Here is a 21,933-nt window from a genome sequence, read left to right on the forward strand (position 1 = left end):
CTTCTGCCCTCCCCCTCCACCAACAAAAATCAAAAATGTTTTTAATTAAGTAAATAAAAGCAGAAAATGGTATTTGTTTACATCATAAGTGTAATAGAACAATAAAGTTCTCTGTTGAGCGTCAATTGGGGAAGTGTGTCAGGAGATGGTTTTTTATTGCACTTTGTACATCCACAGATAACTGCCACATCATTGCCAGTATTGACTTGGGGGCTGCAAATAAATTCTAATTAGAAGGCAAGGGTTCATTACAACCAGAATCTAAGAATAAGATAGATTATATCCGCAGGACCATATTTTATGTTTATTTACAAACCTTTCCCTTGGCTCTATTGCTTTTTTATCTTATTTTCCATTTGCCTTAATTGTTCTACATATATTTCACCTGTTTTCAAAAAAAAAAAAAAAAAGTGTTTCACATCATTTAGGGAATAAAGCTAACAGGTGGTTTCATTTTTATCCTTCAATTAAGAGGCAGTGAAGATCTGGACTGTGGTGGCACACGCCTTTAATCACAGCACTTGGGAGGCAGAGGCAGATGTATCTCTGTGAGTTTAAGGGTAGCCTGATTTACAGAGAGGGTTTCAGGACACCCAGGGCTACATACAGAAAAGCCCTGTCTCAAAAGAGACCAGAGAGAGAGATATGAAGAATTCAGGTACAAGAGGTAAGGTTTGTTAAGAATCATTAGAGTTTCTTGAGTAGACGAGGGGCCTTCCAGAGCTAGGGAGACCACTGTCTCCAAAGAAGCTTGGATTTGATTTGGGTTTAGAGTGCCCAACTGAGTTATTTCTCTTTCCTTCCATCCATGAGTGTCTATAGTTCTCTTCTACAACAGGGAACTTATATGGCAGGTGACCTAAATGAAACTGACAATCCAGACAGGCCCTTCCTTCTTGCTGCTGATAAGCTATTTGAGAGAGGTTAACTGAAAGAAAGCATACATAAATGCAAAATTACAACTCTTATAAGTTGCCCGCTGGAAACAATAGGAATATAGTGGGTGTGTAGCCCCCTCTGTAAAGGATCAGGTCCATTGATCTCCATTTCCACACAGTCACTAGTTTACCCATTCTGCAGCCTCCCCGCCTTCCATTTCCTTCCTCGTCAAAGGAAGCATCAGCGTTATACCAAAAAAAAAAAAAACGTTATCACAAGCATAGTCCCAGTGGGAATGTGAATAGGGAGAAATTAAATGTCTATCTTCAAATTTCTAGTTAGGTGTTGAAGTACATAACTTTGGAGACGATGTTGGTGCTGAACTGCTCCACCAAATTGCTCATGCTGGAGAAAATGTTGAAGAGTCACTTTCCTGAATCACTCAAGGTAGTGTAAGCCTAATTGTCACACTAAGTTTCTCTATTATGTTAATATGGAGGACAGTGTGGGACTTGTGGCTGTCCGTGCTCTTCTCTGGTGAGCACGTTAGTTTCTCATCGGTTCTTTTCATCCTTCTGTTGCACTGGAGGGCTCCTTAGAGAAATATGGGCAACAGTAGGCTATGTCATTTCTGAGGTATAGTTTTTTAAATGATAGAAGATTGTGGATTTGGTGTCATTGAAGGTAAGAATATTCTTGAGGCCTGAAGTCTAGTTGTAGGCTTGTTACCTCTTGGTTACACAATCCTCCTATCTGAAATCCAAGGGGGCCTCTTGATTGCTCTGGGCCAGAGTGAAAGTTGTCATAAATCAAAGGTTATAATAAATGAACAAATGGGCCTGCAGTGAGCATGGAAGTTACCTTTGAATTGATGGACATTTAGATTGTTTAATGAGGATGAAGAAGGAGGAGGAGGAGAAGAAGTTACGAACATTAGCTCAACAATTCTTGCTATGCTACAATTTTCACAATTCTGTGTATGTATATTTCTAAGGACAGATGTTTTTCTTTTTTACCTCTTTTTTTATATTTATTTATTTATTTATTACATATACAGTGTCTTGCCTGCATGTAACTCCTGCACACCAGATCTCATTACAGATGGTTGTGAGCCACCATATGGTTGCTGGGAATTTAACTCAAGACCTTTGGAAGAACAGCCAGTGCTCTTAACCTCTGAGCCATCTCTTCAGCCCCCGACATTTTTCTTAATAAAGGAATTAGATGGGAAAGTTACAGAACAGCTTCTCATATTCTCCTTGTATTAATTGATACTCAGTCACCATGCATTCTCTTAGCTTCTTCAGGATGCTAGAGTATCAGAACTAACCAACTCTTTATCAGTTTCCATAAGCATCTTTGAAATGACAGCACTAAGGAAATCCATACTGTCTATGTGTGTGTGTAACTATATCTATAGTTCCTCTCTCAGGGCTGTGCTTTTAGAATAGAGCTGGAAAAGAAGGCTGCAACTGGAATGGCTAGTGGTCTGACTATCTTGTCTCTGGCTCCCTGGCTCAGGTTTATGGAGCAGTGATGAACATAAACCGTGGAAATCCCTTTCAAAAGGAAGTAGTATTGGATTCGTGGCCAGACTTCAATGCTGTCATCACCAGGCGACAGAGAGAGGTACAGTGCTGAAAAGTAACTTAAAGGTAAAATCGGCACCATCTGGAAAGAACAGGGTTAGATAAAGGGAACCGTATGACTGTTACAATGATACACATTATCTTAACGTGGTACACATTTCATCAATAGTTTGTAGCCGATTGCTTTGGAGTCTTAAACATATGGAAGACTGCTAGCCTGAAATTGTTCACTTAAGGTCTTATAATCTCTAGAAGATATAGCATGCAATCTGCACATACTAGCTCTTTCACTTGGTAGGGATTTCTTATTCTTCCATGAATTCAAGAATTTGAAAAAAAGAGAGAAAATTAATTTAAGGAAGTCAGCAGAATGGTCTCATCCTGCCTCTGAGTCTAAAGAGAACATCAAGTGGCCAAAGAGGAGGCTGCCCTCCACATTAGGAAGACTGTGAGAGCTGTCATTATTACACTGTACTCACTAACTTTTACTGTGTGTGTGTGTGTGTGTGTGTGTGTGTGTTCTGGTTAGCTTTAGCTGTTAACTTGCATTCTAGAATCATCTGAGGCAGCCTCAATTGAGGCACTGCTCAGTTTCGATGGGCCTACTGCCATGTTTGAAATGATTGGTAATGGCGGGCCCAGCCTTCGGTGTGGGGGACTCTGGCTATGTAAGAAAGCTAGCCGAACAAGAGCCAGGTAGAAGCACTCCTTCATCATCTCTTCTTCAGTTTCTCCCTGACTTCCCACTGTAATGGATTGTGACCAGGAAGTGTAGGCCAAATATCCTGCACCAAGTCACCTTTGGTCAGAGTGTTTGATTACACCAACAGAAAGCAAACTAGAAGACTAGAGTCAGGCCAGGCAGCCGCTCTGCTACTGAGCTGCATTTCCAGCACCTCTTAGTCATCTTTTGTGGTTGTTTTGCTTTGAGATGGAGTCTTTTGATATTCCCCAGGCTGGCCTCTTAGCATCAAGCAATTCTCCTGGCTCAGCCTCCCAGCAGCCTCTCAGCTAAACCTACAGTTGCAGACCACTACAGTTTTTTTGTTTTTTGTTTTTTGTTTTTTTTTTTTTTTTATCTTTTACCGATTAAATCCTGGAAAATCTGAAAGAACTTTCTTGATTTGGGAAGAAAGAATTAAGAAAAAAAGTCACGAAATTTCCATTGTCCTCACTGTAGTTTATTAGCCTCCTTCTTGTTTCTGGGTTTCCAGGTAACTAATTTGGGTGATAGAAAATAAAGGAGAGAGCACTGATGACTAATCATTCTAGGACATGGATTACCCATAGTTCTGCCTGGGTGTTGTGTTCATAACTACATCTTCTGCCCTAGGCTGAGACAGATAACCTTGACCACTACACTAATGCCTATGCTGTGTTCTACAAAGATGTCCGAGTCTACCGGCAGCTACTGGAAGAACATGATGTGATTAACTGGGACCAAGTATTTCAAATACAAGGTAAGGTCAAGTTCAAGGTATGCATTACATACTTACATTTTCCTTTTTATCATGTATATCAGAGAGCTATAAAAAGACATTTTGTGGAGACTGGGGAGATGGTTCATCAGTCAGAGCTCTTGTGGCTCTTCCAGAGGATCAGAGTTCAGTTTCCAGCACCCACGTTAGTGTTAGGCAGCTCACAAGCACCTGTGACTCCAGCTCCAAGAGATTTCACACCATCTTCTGGCCTCTGAAGTCAGTGTGCTCATGTGTGCATGTGGACACACACACACACACACACACACACACACACACACACACACATTTTTTATACATCTTTTTAAAAAGATATTTTACATGTATGTACAGTATACAGAGGTAGACACTTTGAGACAAGTCCATATATACTTAACATTTATACTTGAGATTTGTACAGTTACTATTCCTGTACTAGAGTATGCAAGATTACCTTTGAATTATACTACTTACTTTTCTCTTGTAGACAACATTTGAATGTTGGATAGAGGCATAAGGATCCCAATTTAAGGAATACCTAAGCCACATTGATCACACACACACACACACACACACACACACACACACACTTCTACATATGAAACTATACTTTCAAAAAAGTTACAAAAAATACAAACATTTTAATTACTTAGATATAACTCAATTTTGCAATAAGGGATGCTCACTATTGAAGCTTTAATTTTAGTAGCATTAACTTGTTTTGTTTTGTTTTTCAAGACAGGGTTTCTCTGTGTAGCCCTGGCTGTCCTGGAACTCACTTTGTAGACGAGGCTGGCCTATAACTCAGAGCTCCATCTGCCTTTTCCTCCCAAGTGCTGGGATTAAAGGTGTGCAAAACCACATCCAGCTTAATAGCATTAATTTGTTTTTTTTTAATATTTTATTAATTTATTCATATTATATCTCAATTGTTAGCCCATCCCTTGTATCCTCTCATTCCTCCCTCCCTCCCACTTTCCCCCTACTCCCCTCCCCTATGTCTGTGACTGAGGGGGACCTCCTTCCCCTGTATATGTTCATAGGGTATCAAGTCTCTTCTTGGTAACCTGCTGTCCTTCCTCTGTGTGCCACCAGGCCTCCCCACCAAGGGGAGGTGGTCAAAAATGGGGCACCAGAGTTCAATAGCATTAACTTGTAAATGTCCTAGTCTTTACTGAGGCTTAGCTCCCGAGGGAGATGTTAAGGCTCAGCTCTCATACTGTGATTAATATGCCTTCTCACCCAATGATAGTCTCAAGGCCTTGCTGAGAAGTGGCTCACAAATGGGGAAGAAAACGTATAGATGTGGCATGCTTCAATAATGAGACCAGAAGAGAGCAAGCCAAGTGATGAAGGATTCTGTCCACAAATAGTCTGACTGCAAAGGATAGAAAACGGGGGGGGGCTTGGAAAGAAGAGTGATACTGTAGCTTGTAAGAACAGAGACCAGCCTGGCTGTTGTGGTACACATCTGTAATCCCAGCACTCAGGAAGGCAGAGGAAGGCAGATCACTGTGAGTTCAGGGCCAGCTTGGTCTACAAAGTGAGTCCAGGACACCCAAGGCCACACAGAGAAACCCTGTGTCAAAGGAAAGAAAAAAATAAATAAAAGAACAGAGACCAAACCCTATTTGTGTACACTGGGGTGGGGTGATTCCCAGAACACCACTGAATGAATATGAAATGGAGGTGTGTAAATAATGTAGTGTATCTGTGAGAAATGAGCGGCATCTGGGTATATGCGCTGAGAGCAATCTCACCAACCCCAGACTATACCTGGAATGCCATAATGGACATTGTGGAAATGGAAGGGAAACTTAAAAGTAACCCTGTGCTCTAGTCTCATTTCTGTGGATGATAAAATACCACGACAAAAAAAAGCAATTTAGGAGAGAAGAGTTCATGTCAACCTACAACTCCAAGTCGGCATCCATCATTGAAGGAAAAGTCAAGGCAGAAACTTCCACCGTTACATCCATAGTCAAGGCAAGGAAATGAGCATGTGCACGTACCTGCTCACTTGTGTTGTTGCTTGTACTCAGCTTGATTTCTCTACTCTTAATAAGCCCAGGCCCCATGCCTGCCAGATGGTGCCACACACAGCAGGCTCGTTCCCTCCACGTCAGTTAATTAAGACAGTACCACACAGACCTGCCCACAGGCCAACGCCAAGGGAAGCAATCCTGGCTGAGAGTCTTCCCAAGCGATTCTAGGTTGTCAAGTGGAAGCTAAGACTCACACCTTCTCATGCTAAATAAATCCGAACTCTTACAAGGTTGATCTTTAAATAAGAAAAGGTATTTCTCCAGGAGATTTAAAATAATCTGAGGCATTAAGAAAGTTAACCAATAAAGCTTCCAATAAGCAATTCCAAATCCCCTTAAGATATTTCCAGCAGAAATGTCCTTGACAGGGCATGACTGGTGATGACAGCATGACAGGCCAGGTAGAGAATGCCTGTGGTAATACATAGCTAGCTAACTATGTCACTGTTAAGGCCTGACAGGAGAGTAAACTGGCGGTATTATGACACTTGGCATACAAAGTCTGAAATAAAAATATTTTGCTCAAATTCCGTGACTTTGTTTCTATCATTATCCAGGGCTGCAAAGTGAATTATATGCTGTTTCCAAAGCCGTTGCTGATGCAAAGCTGTTAGATTTGGACATAAAACTGGCTTCCTTCAAGGCTGTCCATTTTTCTCCTGTTTCATCTGTGCCAGACCACAGTTTCCTGTATGTAAACCAAGTTTTATATGTGGGCCTGGATTTAATGTTATGCAAGTCCAGACAACAGTGCTGAAACACCTGCTATTATTAAAGAATAGTAAGGCTTTTTAAATTGGGCCATTGAGCTATCTGTGTGTGTGTGTGTGTGTGTGTGTGTGTGTGTGTGTGTGTGTGTGAGTGTGTGTATGTTTATGTACACTCTTCCTCTTTCTTGTGCTTCACTGATTGTAATTTTTCTGAAAATCAAATCCATGTCTTTGTCTATAGCCACTGAGCTCATAAAACCTGCACTTCATAGTATATATGACCTTTGTAGAAAAATCACTTCTTAGGTCTCTCCTTCATGAAGTAATTTGGCAACTGTTCTAGTTGTAGGTCAGCAAGAAGGAGCAGCCACAGTCATGAAGACTGGGGTTGGGTACCTCTGCTCCCAGTGAACCAGAGAGGTGTGGACAGTCTCTCAGACAACAGGAAGCAGGGAGGGAGAATTCAGCTGGTGTGGGGTGCAAAAAGGTGGTAACTGGGTAGTTAGGGAGAGTCCCAAACCCAGGGAAAGGGGGAGGAATCCCACCACTAAATAATCCCTGTGGTCCAAGTTTCTCTTGTTTAAATCTAGAGATGTATTACTTACTCATGCTGAGCTTTTAAGTACAAAGGACTAAATGTTTTAAACATGTCTCTCTCCCTTTCCTTCTTTCCATGGGCCTCTAAGGTAGAACCATCATTATTCTGTTTATGTTGGTTTTTCAAAACAGGTTTCTCTGTGTATCCTTGGCTGTCTTGGAACTCACTCTGTAGACTAGGCTAGCCTCAAACTCAGGCATCTGCCTGCCTCTGTGTCCTGAGTGCTGGGACTAAATGTGTGCACCACCATTGCCCAGCCATTATTCTATTTTTAACAAAGTTAAAATAAAGCCCACAGGTGAGTTCTGAGGGCAGGAACTGATCACAGGACGTCTAGCTTGAGAAGGCAGTCCTGGAAAAAACACTTGACAGTGTGTCTGCATTGCTTCTTCTCTCTTATTCAGAGGCCTTCTGCTTTTATTGCTATCTTCCTTTCAGCTTCTCCTTCCTGGGCCTCAGTTTCTTCTCAAAAAAAAAACAAAAACAAAAAAAAACAAAATGAATTGGAGAGAGACAGCTTACTCAGATAAAGTGCCTTTGATTCAAACACAAATCCCTAAGTTTGAGCCAGGCTGTGGTCACACACACACACACACACACACACACACACACACACACACACACACACACACACCTTTAATCCCAGCACTCAGGAGGCAGAGGTAGGCAGATCTCGGTAAGCTCAAGGACAGCCTGGTGTACAGAGAAAATCAGAGGGCCAGGACAGCCAGGACTACACAGTGAAACTCTATCTTGCAAAAGCAAACAAACAAAAAATAGAAACAAAACAAAAATATATATTTCCAGCACCTACTCAAAAGTTGGTTGTGGCAGCACACACCTGAGGCTCTGGGTCACAATAGAAGCCTCTCTGATGCTTGCTGCTCATCTAGTCTAGCTCAATTGGTGAGCTTAGGATTCATGAGAGACCCTGTCTCAAGAAATAGGGTGAAGAACAATTAGAGTACACCTCAGGTCAACATGTACACACAAACACACACACTTTTGTAAAAGCAGTAATAAGTAAATTAAATGACTGGAGAGATGGTTCAGAGGTTAAGATCAATGGCTGCTCTACCAAAGGTCCTGAGTTCAATTCCCAGCAACCATATGGTGTCTCACAACCATCTGTAATGAGATCTGCTTCTGTCTTCTGGCATGCAGGCATACATGCAAGCAGAACACTGTAAACATAATAAATAAATACATATTTTTTAAAAAAAATAATTAGGGTGTAGTGTCTTTTTCGAGTGATTTTTTTCAACAATTAAACAAGGTTGATTAAAAAGTGCCCCCCATCCCCCCACCCCACCCCCACATGCATATTAGTTTTCTGCTCGGATGGTAGGTATTAGAGCTGGGAAGCACAGAGCAACTCTAGTCTCAGGAAATCAGCAGGACTTTCTTTAATGTGTTTACAATATGGAAACTTTGAGTGCAGACCAACATTGAAATGAAATTCTGTCCCAGGACGGTGCTAATCTTTCACGTACACCCCAAGAACTATATCCTATGACTGCTGCACACCTGTTCCATTAGCTGAGACAGATCATTACACAGATTATACTCAACCCTACTTTAATATGTATGTCCAAAGAACAAAGCTTGTTTGGTTAGTGCTATTTGGACACAGGGTTTCTCTCCGTAGCCCTGGCTGTCGTGGAACTCACTCTATAGACCTGGTTGGCCTCAAACTCAGAGATCCACCTGCCTGTGCTTCCCAAGTTCTGGAATCAAAGGTGTGTGCCCCCACATCTGGGTAAGATAGATATTCATAAAAGCAAACTCAATCTCGCCGTTGCTTTCTCTAGCCTCTGCTAGCCACTATTTCATCCTCTGCTTTCTGGAGATTATGAGTCTTAGATTCATGTGAGTGAGATCATGTGGTTTTTGTCTTTCTGTACTTGGCTTATTTTGATTTACATAACTACAGCCCCATCCATGTTTTTACCGATGACAAGAGGGAATCTTCTTCTCAAGGATGAAAACTATTTCCTTGGGTATATGTTGCATCGTTCATAAACACTTAGCATGAAGCCATGTCTGATTTATTGTGAAGCATGCTACTTCAGTCAGCAGGGATGTCTCTGCTGCACACTGAGTTTTATTATTTTGGAATAAGATTGCTTAATTATATTATCGTTCTAATTTTAATTTTTTGAGGAGTCTCCACACTGTTGTAGCTACGTTAATTTATCTTTCTCCCAGTGCTGTATAAAGGGTTTCCTTTTCCCATCTTCACTACTTCCTGTTGCTTTTTGATTTTTGGATAAGAACCATTATAACTTCAGTGAGGTAATGTTTTATGGCGTGTTTGATTTGCAGTGTTTTCATAAACCTCTTGGCCATTTGTATACTTTATTTTTAAAAATGTTTCTTCAGGCCTATTGATCATTTCTAAATTATGTTATTTGGTTTTTATACTCTTTGAGTTTGTTCTGGATATTTGACACTGACCACACGTATAATTTGCAAGTGCTTTCACCCATTCTTCAGGGTTTCCCTTCATTACTTTGTCTCTTTGGCTGTACATAGCTTTTTACCATGGTGTATTAGTGGTGTAATAGCAAGCATAGCTAGTACCTTCTGGAAGATTTTCATTTTTGCAATTCTTCCTCATAGCTCTGTGTCTTAATCAAAGTATTCTTGTCTATGCCAGTGTCATGGGACTTATTCTGGTGATCTCTCATAATAGTGATGTATTTTTTTTTCTTTAACCCCAAAGCCTTACTAAGTTTTGGACTCTATACTCCTAATGCGAAGTCCTTCTGGGACTAATGTGTAGCACACTCTGCCTGAAGTGCTTGCCTTGAAAATGTTTCTGTTTGCAGTAACATTTGTGCTTGAGGTTCTCTGCCCTTCCTTTAAATTATACTTTCAAACTTGAACTGAAAAAAAGTCCTAAACCAGTTTCCTGCCTTCCCCCCTGGATAGAAGACTGGCCAGTGCCACAGCTGACAACCACTAAGAGAAATGTAAGCAGAATTAGATACATTTATAAAACCACAGCAGGGCTGTGATATGAGCCTTTGCTGGCCACTGGATTAAGTAGTGTTGAGAAATTCATAATGCAAGGAAATTCCAAGGCACACTCAGTCTCATAGGCTATAATTTGTTTCAGTTCTTTTTTTTTTAACATTTAATTATTTATGAACATGAGCACTCTGTCGGCATGTATGTCTGCATGTCAGAAGAGGGCATCAGACCTTGTTATAGATGGTTGTGAGCCACCATGTGGTTTCTAGGAATTGAACTTAGGGCCCTTTGGAAGAACAGACAACACTCATAACCATTAAGCTGTCTCTCCAGGCCAGCCCCTTGTTTCAGTTTTTAAAAGTGCCAGGAACTTTAAATAGACATCAGGGTTTTCACATATAAAATTACCAGACACGTCTATAAAAGTAAGATAAATAAAGGCTAGTAGCCTGCAAAACTTGGCCAGTGAAAAAGTGAGAATATTTAGGTAGAGAGGAGCAGCTGAGGGAAAAGCCTGGCGAAGCTAATTCTTCAGAGAATGTACATCGCAAAACAACTTGTATTCATCTTCTATCCATGGCTATGCAAAGGCAGAATAATCCTGAACGCTAGAGTATCATTTAGTACTAAAATATTAGGGTCTAAAAGTTTGGGCTGCCTAAGACTTCACAAAAGTCTTTTAAGGGCAACTTTGACCAATAATAATAATAATAATAATAATAATAATAATAATAATAATACAATAATAAAAATAATAAAAAATAAACTTGTGTGTTAACTGTAACCTAGCTTATTTGTGCCAAGAATGATTCAAGAATCTGGCAGTGCTCAAAAAATCCACAGAGGTTCCAACACTCCACCCATCCAAGTGACAGTGAGTAGGGCACATGTGGGAGCAAAGTAGGGAAATCACTTGATTGAGCAGCTAGGTAGCTGCCTCCTATGGGAATGACTCAGGTCAGCTGCCTGCTTGTTATTGGCTAAACCCTAAGTAATTGTTATCCTTCCGCGTTAGTTAGTAAGTAAGCATTCCAAATCTAAATTAAGTTGTACTTCCTCTCGCAGAGAACGAAGATGCAGAAGTAGGCTTGGCCATACCTCAGTCGACAGAGCTGAGGAAAATAAGCAGGCATAAAACTAAACCGGGCATGAATGTTTTATCTTTCAACTGGGAAGTGCTTAGGTTCTAAATTCTTGAAAATGCCAGACATAGTCTCAGAGATAATTTCTCACTTTAAATCGGTAGGAAAAGGGTAGCTATTGGTATTAACGTGACTCCAAGCACCCCTCCTTCCCTCCCTTTTTATTCTCCTGCCATTTTCTTCTAGAACCGGCTCTTCTCCGAAACTGACCTACCTGAGCGTTGCAGATGCTGATTTACTCAACAGGACTTGGTCACGTGGTGGCAACCAGCAGTGCCTGCGGTACATAGCCAAACTCATCGCCTGCTTTCCCAGTGTGTGTGTGCGGGACGAGAAGGGAAACCCAGTGTCCTGGGGTATCACAGACCAATTTGCCACTATGTGTCATGGCTATACCCTGCCTGACCATCGCAGGAAAGGTTACAGCCGACTGGTGGCCCTCACGCTGGCCAGGAAGTTGCAAAGCCGGGGATTCCCCTCCCAGGGAAATGTCCTGGATGACAACAAGGCCTCCATAAACCTCCTGAAAAGTGTCCATGCTGAGTTCTTGCCTTGCCGTTTCCACAGGCTTATTCTCACCCCTGCAGCTTTCTCTAGACAAGCTCACCTTTAACTTGGAGAAACTCCAAGAATGCTCTAACTTGGCCTGGCCATACACCCCCGTTTTAGCTATCATTGAGGTGCAAATTAAACCAAGAGAAGTCTGTGTCCCTGAAAAGGGTCTGAAAAAAGCATGCAAGATCACTCAGATACGATTTCCACCTCAGATTTCCACCATCAAGAACTTCAGGGGCTGAGGTCCCTGTGGCTATAGAAGGTATATTTCCACTGTTGGGACCTACTGCAGGGAAGCGGTCTTTAAAGCCAGCTACTATTAGTCTAGTGTTGGAAAACTCTTGTGAGAATGAGTAATTAAGCCTGGGGCCATTGACCTGCTGCTCCATAGTCTCCAACTGTACCAACCCCTCCTGCTGTAAAATCCATCTAGCTAACAGCTAGATGTCTGACCTACCTATCTGAGCGCTCAGCAGGGGGCCTGCCTTTTTCCCCTTCAGTGACTGGCTGCTGCTGCTTGACCACTGTGACAGTGCGCTATAGTTCTTCCCTGGGAGTGATCCTATGTTCTCACAGGTTCCTGTTTATCAGAATCACCTGGAGGAGGGGTTGTAGCACAGGTGCTGACCCCTCCCCCATAGCCCACGACTGAGTAAGCACTGGCGGGGCCTGAAAATTTGCATTTCCCAGTTTCTCCTTCTCATTTGCGTTGGCTAAATAAACACTCATCAGAAGACCAGTCCTGACCCATGAACTATTCCAGCCACCTGGATTATAATCCACTTTTTCATGAATACCTGTAATTCACATATAGGTGTGTACAATGTTATAAAAATGACATATAAGATGTATGTTACATACATGTTTTCTATAGGCATATTTATAATCCTAGAATTTTTGTTATAATCAACTTTAATCCTCTTATTACATTGAAGACATTTAAGAGCTAGAGCCTATAAATACTTGAAGATTATAGTCAATAAGATCAGTACTGGAAAGCCAGAACTCTGTAATTTTTATTTTAATTTTTAAATGATTAAATTTATGCTTTATTATTATTTTATTGTTGTGCTTCTTTTTAACATTATTTGGTGTCTGTGTGATTATCTATGAGTAAGTCAGTGGAAAATGTGTAAAGATTGGTTTTCTGTTTGCACTATGTGGGTCTTCTTGGCTTAGAAGAGGGTACCTCTAGATTGCTTAGCAACCCATGATGTCATTTCCTGCCACAGGCAGATGTGATGTGCCAGACTATAGGGACAACCTGCCACCTTGTCTCTCTCTCACTTTGTCTGTCTTACTCTGTCTCTCTGTCCCCCTGGTGTGTTCTTCCTCTTCCCTCTCTACCCTCTCTCCTTCTATAATAAATCTCTCCATATCAGTTCTGTTCTGTCTCATTATTTGTTTTTAAACCCCAACGTGTCTCAGAGATCAAACTCAGACTGTTAGACTCAGTGCCCAGCACCTTTACCTGATACGTCATCTCTCCATCCCTGTTATTGTTATTTTAAATTTAATTTCCATTAGCCTAGGTATATGTGTTTTTCAAGCTGCCTATATAAAAAAGATAAGCACCATGATAAGATCAGGCAAAAATGCAAAGGCTGAATTTATGTAGCCCTATTAAAATTGACTTCGGCATAGAAATTACTGCTTCCCTATTATCCCATGGAACGTACAAAATCTTAACAAGAAATATAAGGCAAAGTCGAAACTTTGGTGTTTATTCTCATAAAAGGAGACAAAACAGTTGATGTGTGGCAAATTTGAGTAATAAGTAAGATTTCTTAAAGGTGGATTCATTCTTAGATCATCCTTAAATCAGTGGTTACCTAGAAACTCATCCTTGTTACCAGAGGAAAGTAAGAGGAGCCCATAAAGCCCTTGGGGGAAACACGGTCTAATTTGTGCCCTTGGGATGCTCATTATCTTTAGCCCTGACTCAACACAAGTAGCACCTACATCATTCTTGGTGCTTTTATTATTGCTTTGTTTCTTCCTAAAGACAATTGATCTGCAACTTCCAACTGATAAGTACACCAAACACTGTATAATGTAATCTATAAAAGCTCTGAGTTAGTGAGTTCTGAGTTGGTCACCAAAAATTACTAAAGGTGTAAGTGGCAAAGTCATGACCATAACCTGAGTCTGTTATTAGTTGTTATATTTTTAATTTTTAGTTTTTTATATTAAAATACAATTAATCCTTTCCTGCTTCCCATTTCTCCCCTAACCCTTCCAGTGTACCCTGAACTCTCTCTCAAATTCATGGCCTCTTTTGCTTATATGCATGCTTATATATACATGCAGATTTCTAAATATATAAATACAATATGTTCAGTCCGTATGTTTTTACTTCTGCGTATATGATTTTAAGGCTGGTGGCTTAGTATTGGATAACTAATTGGGAGCAATGTTCCCCTAACTCTCAGCATTCTATACTTCCCTATAGTTCCTTATCTAGAGGTTGGGGCCCAATCAGATTTACTCCTCCCATACTAGCACATCTATTAGTGCTGTCCTTGTTCATATCTTTTTTAGGCATCCATGTTGGTGAGACTTCATGGATGTGTCTTCCCTGACAGTTCTAGGAGATGGCATTCAATTCCTGTTCCTCTGGTTCTTAAAATCGTGTTGCCTCCTCTTCTGCAATGTTCTGTGTTAGCAAAAGTGGCACACACCTGTAATCCCAGCACTCAGGGAGGCAGAGGCAGGCAGATCTCTGTGAATTTGAGCCCAGCCTGGTCTACAAAGTGAGACCGGGACAGCGGAGAAACCCTGTCTCAAACAAAACAAAACAAAACAAGACAAAGAGTCAAAAAAAAAAAAAAAAAAAAAAAAAAAAAAAAAAAAAAAAAAAACCACCTCACACAAAACAAAATAACAAACAAACAACAACAACAAAAACACAAAGCAAAACTAAAAATGGAAGGTGACCATAGGTCAACGTGAACAGCAAGGTTGTAGAAGAAAGGATGTTAGCATCCCTTTCTTGCTATCCTCAAAGGTTTGGGCTCTGTTTATACACAACTTGCTTTTTCCTCAGAACGCAGAAAAAAATGTTTCACCAAGTGATGGTTCTTCCATTTGCCATTACTGTGATGATCTCTCACAGTTCCTTCTGGAAAAAAATGTTCTCTTCTAGAATTCGTCATTTAGAACCTTCTACCAGGGATCCTATCATCTCTTTGCTTTCAAAAGTTTTTACCTCTAACAACTTTTGTCCATTTTTTCAGCTTTATTACCTGTGTGCATAGTAGTCTTTACATACTAAAATTCATATAAGTGTACAAAATCATTTATTCATGCATTGAAAAACTTTGAAAATATCTCCTCGAATGCTATTGGTCACGCTAAAAACAGACTGGAGATAGAACATACTGGTAAAATACATGCCAAGCTTACACCTCCTCCTGGGTATGAGGCTGTTACCCTAAGAAGTAAAAAGAATAATGCAAATATATCATTAAATGTAGTAAATCCTCCTTTCAAAAACACTTAAAAACATCTTGATCCTCTGCTTCATCAAGCACACTTTTACTGTATGTTTTAAATGGTATCTAAAAGAGTCTGTATATTTCTATATTAGACAAAATGGATCAAATTTTAGTATGCCAGGTACATCATTCACTAAATATGTAATTTTGTCAGAAATATTGGGCCCAATACTTAAATTTTTTTCTTCTACCTTGCACTAGATTAGTCATTCTATCTTACACGGTGCAGAGGTGGATATGATTGCTCAACTTTCAACCCTGTTTCAATCATATTTAAGAAATATGTGGATGCTTGAAGAAATGCCTGGAGGAAAGACAGAGGTAAGGAAATGAGTGGCTGATTATAGGCCTTTATTTTCTCACTTAAAGAATTTCTTCTGTGTAATATAAACCAATGCAGACTTTTATGTAGTATATTGATATGTTTAGTCCTTACTTGGAAGGCTATAAAGTAAGCAAGAGACAATAGTGACTTGGATTTGAGCCAAAGACCAGCCTTGGCATTCCAGACTCAATCTTAGGATGGGACTCAGCATTGACTAGGTCTCTTTATATATAAACCCTTTTTTATTTTAATTTATTATAATTTATTCGGATTACATCTCAAATGTTATCCCCTCACTTTTATCTTCTGGTTTCCACACACTCCCTCCCTCTTCTGCCCTAATCCCATCCCCTAGACCTCTGACAGAAAGATACCTCCTCCCCCACCATATGACCGCAGCCTATCAGGTCTCATCCAGATAGCCTGATTCTCCTTCCTTTGTGTGCCATCAGACCTCCCCATTGAGGGAAAGTGATCTAATTGGGGGCACCAGAGTTCATGGCAGAGGCAGTCTTCACTCTCCTCACAAACATGATGAATGAGCTGTCCGTTGGTGAGATCTGAACAGGGGGTCTAGGTTTACTGCATGCATTGTCCTCTGTTGATACAGCAGTTTGTGCAGTCCCCCCACCTGGGTCCAGAGACCACCAGCCTTGATGGTCTTCATGTGGGGCTCCTGAGCCCTCTGGGTCCTTCCATCTTCCCATTCTTCCATACCAAGCTCAGCACTCCACCTGGAGTTCAGCAGCAAGTCTCAGCATCTGTTCTGATCCCAGGCAGGGTGGAGTCTCTCAGGGAACATCTATGTTGGGCTAATATCCTCTTATAAATGAGTATATATCATGTGTGTCTTTCTGGATCTGGGTTACCTCATTCAGTATTATCACTTCTAGTTCAATCTATTTCCTTGCAAATTTCAAGATTTCCTTGTTTTTATTATTTTTAAAAAAGATTTATTTATTATGTATACAGTATGCATCAGATCAGATTATAGATGGCTGTGAGCCACCATGTGGTTGCTGGGAATTGAACTCATGACCTCTGGAAGAGTGGTCAGTGCTCTTAACCGCTGAGCCATCTCTCTACCCCATTTCCTTGCTTTTAATAACTGAGTAGAACTCTATTTTGTAAATGTACCACAGTCTCTTTATCCATTCTTCTGTTGAGAGACATCTAAGTTATTTCCAGATTCTGGCTTTTACAAATAAGGCTGCTATAATTGAGCAAATGAGCATCTTTTGTGTATATGCCCAGTGGTATCATCTTTCAGGCTGGTGGCCTTGGTTTTCAGGGTCACTGATAGTGAATAGGAACTCAAAAGTAAAAGCCTGGGTTTCTACCCTGGACAAAATGTCTGATGCCTTACCAACTGAGCCATCTGAAGTTTCCTTTAGCTAATAATGTCTTTTATTGTTTAACAGCACGCGAGGCTCTTGCTGAAAGAAACAAGAGCTGTAAAGAGGAATCTCAGACCAAAGAGAAAAGGAGAGAAAAAAAAAAAAAAGGATGTCTCATGAACACACATTTACTCAAATGATAGATGAAAAAAGAAATTTCTACCAACAAATTCCTGTAAGTTTGCATATGGTTATGTATTGATTTCAGCTAGCATCTCTTCTGTAGAGACTGCAGCAAGTCCAGGCTGCCTTTGGTGAAACTTTCCCGGTCAGCTGCTACCTACAGTCATGTCTATACACATAGACAAACGATCAGAAACATATACCTGTCCATATTCATACATATATCCAATGGGAAAAACAAAAAGGAGATCCATACATACAGACAATTGACATGCATTCAGGTAACATATGTAGAAAAAACCAAATGAACCTATTTACATGTAAACACATATCTATGTACATATCTATATATTTACAACTCATCGATGAAGCAGTGACTGACAACCTTCTTTCTCTAAGACTGTACTCTCCTACGCTTAAAAATAAAATAAAAATTGTCTCTGATTCTCTTTTCTACTCTCAAAATAAATAAATAAATAAACGTATGTCATACAGTTGTTTATTGGTGTGATATTATTAACCATGCAGGAAACTGTTCTACTTTCTTTTTATGGACTGTGTTTTTGTACTGTGCTTATGTTCTTAAAACTCTAACTAACAGGGATAAAACCTAAAGTCTTAGTCTTTAAGTATTAAGATAAACTATAAACAAAGTTTGTCTATCTAAATATTCTTAAGATAGACTACAGTATTGCTGCCATCTTAACTAAAAGGCTGAGGATGTTTTCTGAACCTCCATATAGGAACTAGTAAATCTTTCAAACCTGGGAGGAGCCTTGCTGACAGGCTCAGCTACAGCAAACCTATTCTCCAGGCTTTAGCCACTGCCCTGAGGCAAGCAAACAGAGGTCTGCAAAGCACCCTCCAGCTGGATTCCAGCCTGAGCCAGCTCTGCGAGGGACCTGTTTCAGATGTAGCCAAAAAGGAGTCATTGGTCCCACAGCTGCTGCAGCCAGAACAGAACACTGGTCCCACAGCCTTGCCTGTGGGCAGATTGGCCTGCGGATGTCGAAGTGTTTACATGCGTGCTTCTCCTCTGTGCCCAGCCGCTGGAGGCTCAACCAGCACAAGAGCTTTAGACACTTCTAGCCTTCAAATTCCTTGACCCGGTAGAATACAGATGGCTCTTAGATTTAGCAGCCTCTCCAAACCCAGGGTAATGCCGCAGGCCTGTTTTTACCTCATATTGGGGCTACATGGTTACATTGCCAACTTCTATCATGGGAGGCTTCAGATACTTTCCCAGCCCTCTTCATATGCGGGAGACCAAACTTTAACTGTGAGGTCTAGATATAGTCTACCTTGTTACCATTCTTTTACCTAAAGGATGGTGACTACTTAAAACAATTTCACCTGTGTCTTAAAGCTTCCAAGAAGGTGTTTTATGAGTGCTATAAGGTATAAGAAAGTATTCCAAGAAGGTGTTCTAAGGTTGATACTTGCAAGTTAAGAATGGAGAAGGGTCTAAGAATGGGTTTTAAGTTGATAAATGCAAGTTTTAAATGTCAACATGTCTAAAAAATGTTTTATTCATCCGGTTGCTATGCTATTGTTGTATGAACTGTTCATAGTGTTGGCACTGATCAATAGAAATCTAATTTATTAATCCAACTATGATAAAAAAAAACAATCCACTATATGATCCTATCATAGTTCCAAGCTCAACATTTTAAATTTTCCTTTGCTTTCTCTTTTCCTTAAAATGTCTCTCGTTGTGCTTAAATTATCCAGTCTTCTGAACAGAGGGAAGAAGCCCCTCTTTCATGACGTGGGCTGATGCTAAAGTGAGCTTTTCCTATTGCTGTACAGGAGGTTTCTGTCCTCACCCATGTTACCGTTTCACGGGTGTCAAAAAGTTTCATAAGCTTTGCTAAGCTCACTGTATGCCTACTGCCTTTGCCTACAATGTGTACATGTCTAACAATGTGTATTCCGCTGCAGATTACCAACAATGACGATGCTAGCATGTCTAAAATGTATCTCCCTTTATAAACTTAGGGTGAAATGGTAAGCCTCAGGCCTGGGACAAGCAGCTCCAGGTTCCCCAAGAACTCCTTGGTCCCTATCTGCTGCAGGACATGGCTGACATACTCTGCCCTCCACCATGAACTTTCAGGACAGAGCGTCCCCTTCCCCTTCCCTATATAATCGGAATATTTTGTTGCTATTGATTTTCTCTCTCTCTTTTCTCCTTTACTTACACTTATATATTTCAATTTACCTTATATAAAAACAATCCAACCTTCCTCATTTTTTTAATTATAGGAAAAGGGAGTAATGTTAGAATTCTACTTCAGTCTCCTTACCTGTGATGTTGTCACTGCCTACCTGCCATGGGGGCCTGGCATGGATATATATATATATATATATGTGTGTGTGTGTGTGTGTGTGTGTGTGTGTGTGTGTGTGTGTGTGTGTGTATGTGTGTATATATATATGTATATATATATGGTATATAGAAGGACAGACCTACTTTGCCACTGGTTCTCTTACTTTTACTCTCTCTTCCTTCATATTCCTCTGTCTCTGTCTCTATCCCCCCTCTTTCTGGGGTACCCCTCACCCTTTCCTTCTCTCCCCATGCTCATTTAATAACCTCATATAATCTAATATCTGCTGCCTGGCTTCTGGTATCTTATCATTTTCTTAATATTAAACATCTTATCATCTTATCTTAACATAAAACTCTTATTTCTTTATTTTAAAATAAATGGAAACAGAACAGCCACGGCTACACACACACACACACACACACACACACACACACACACACACACACACAAAACCCTGTCTCAAGGGGAAAGAAGAAAATGAAAGAAAGAGAGAAAAAAAGAAAGAAAAGAATAAGCACTATGTAGGTATTTCCCAGATTTCTCTTCACTCAACGGATTCATGTTTCCAGGGCAAAATGTACATGAGATTTTGTTTTGTTTTGTTTTGTTTTTCGAGACAGGGCTTCTCTGTGTAGCTCTGGCTGTCCTGGACTCGCTTTGTAGACCAGGCTGGCCTCAAATTTACAGGGGTCCATCAGCCTCTGCCTCCCAGTGCTAGGATTAAGGGCCTGGGCCAATTTGTAGGACAGGTGGTTAGTCAAGACCATGCAGTTACTACAGTGAACACTAGATGTCAGGTTTTAGCTCTAGATTATTTCCAACAAGGCGTGTACTTGAATGGTTTCTAGTAGTTTCCTTGGAATTTTGCAGCATTTTGAACTAATTTTAGAAGCTAATTGTAGGGAATACCTACAAGCTTAAATACCACGTCGACAGATATGAACATTTAAAAACCTTGGTATGTGATACAAAACTCTTGATGCAAATTATTTTGACAAATTGTCCCACTTGATTTATCCAGTAGCTGAAATATATTTTAAATTACAAACACTTTTTAAAAAAAAACAAATAGAAATGTTTTCTGACTGTTAACCTATTGAGAAAATAAATCTGAGTTCTTTGTAAATATTTCAAATTTTTCCAAGTTTCAGGATATTAGATATTATCTTAAGTTTATTTTTTGGTATCTTATTTATTGTCTTTTTGTTGTATATTTATTGTCTTAAATTTCCTGTTGTTATGATAAAGTACACTGAGAAGACAGACACGGTGTGCTGTCACACTCCTTTTAGCCCAGCACTTGGGAGGCAAAGTCAAGAAGATGTCCGTGAGTTGAAGCCTACCTGGTCTACACAGGAAGCTCTAGGCCAGGGCTACATAATAAGACCCTGTTAAAATATTTTTTTCGAAGAAAAGAGCACCCTGACAAAATAGCTTAAAGAAGGGTTTATTCTGATTCCTTCTTTGATGTTCATGCCATCATGTTGGAGAGGTCAAGGCAAGAGAGGCTTGAAGCAATTGACCGCAATGAATGATTGTGTTCAGCTTGCTTTCTCCTTTTTATATAGTCTAGAATCTCTGCCTAGGGAATGGTGTCACCCACAGTGGATGTATCTGCCTACCTCAAATAACTTAACCCAAATAATTCCCACCAGATGATCAGAGGGCCATCTCCCAGATGCTTCTGTATTTCATGAAGGTGACAAGTGAGGTTAGCTCTCAGCAACAGGCTTTTTAAATGTTTAAATATGTAAGATCTTCTTAAATTGTCTGCTCTGAAAGCCTTTATTTTTATATTGCTTTGTTTTACATTTAAAAAAACATATTTTTTTATCTATGAGCTCGACCTGCATGACAAAAGAGGGCATCAGATTTGCATATAGCCGGTTGGGAGCCACCCTGTGGTTGCTGGGGATTGAACTCAGGAACTCTGGAAGAGCAGACAATGCTCTTATCCACTGATCCACCTCTCCAGCTCCCCCTTGTTTTACGTTTTTGAACTTGATACCCTATGAACATATGCAGGGAGAGGAGGTCCCCCTCAGTCACAGTCATAGGGGAGGGGAGTAAGGGGGAAATGGGAGGGAGGGAGGAATGGGAGGATACAAGGGATGGGCTAACAATCGAGATGTAATATGAATAGATTGATACAATATATATTTTAAAAACCACAAATACCTATAAAAAACAAAAGAAAATTACTTTTAAATGCGAAATGTTTTTGTTATGAAATAAGTTATTGTCCGCTGATGAAATGAGCCAATTCAAGCCTAGTTAACGTATATAAATGCAGGTTTATTGGGGGCA

The 21,933-nt window shown here is 40.3% G+C and overlaps 1 protein-coding gene across 1 annotated transcript; it reads left to right on the forward strand.

Annotated features, from left to right (window-relative positions):
- The first annotated feature begins 1,166 nt into the window (after positions 1–1,166).
- Positions 1,167–12,254, forward strand: Glyatl3 (glycine-N-acyltransferase like 3). Its single transcript, XM_051152573.1, has 5 exons — positions 1,167–1,326; positions 2,401–2,508; positions 3,802–3,928; positions 6,528–6,660; positions 11,583–12,254. Exons 1-5 carry the CDS (start codon positions 1,249–1,251, stop codon positions 12,007–12,009), a joined length of 873 nt encoding a protein of 290 aa, XP_051008530.1. The 5' UTR covers positions 1,167–1,248; the 3' UTR covers positions 12,010–12,254.
- Positions 12,255–21,933: the final 9,679 nt, after the last annotated feature.

Source organism: Acomys russatus, chromosome 11, assembly GCF_903995435.1.
Source record: "Acomys russatus chromosome 11, mAcoRus1.1, whole genome shotgun sequence".
Classification (NCBI taxonomy): domain Eukaryota; kingdom Metazoa; phylum Chordata; class Mammalia; order Rodentia; family Muridae; genus Acomys; species Acomys russatus.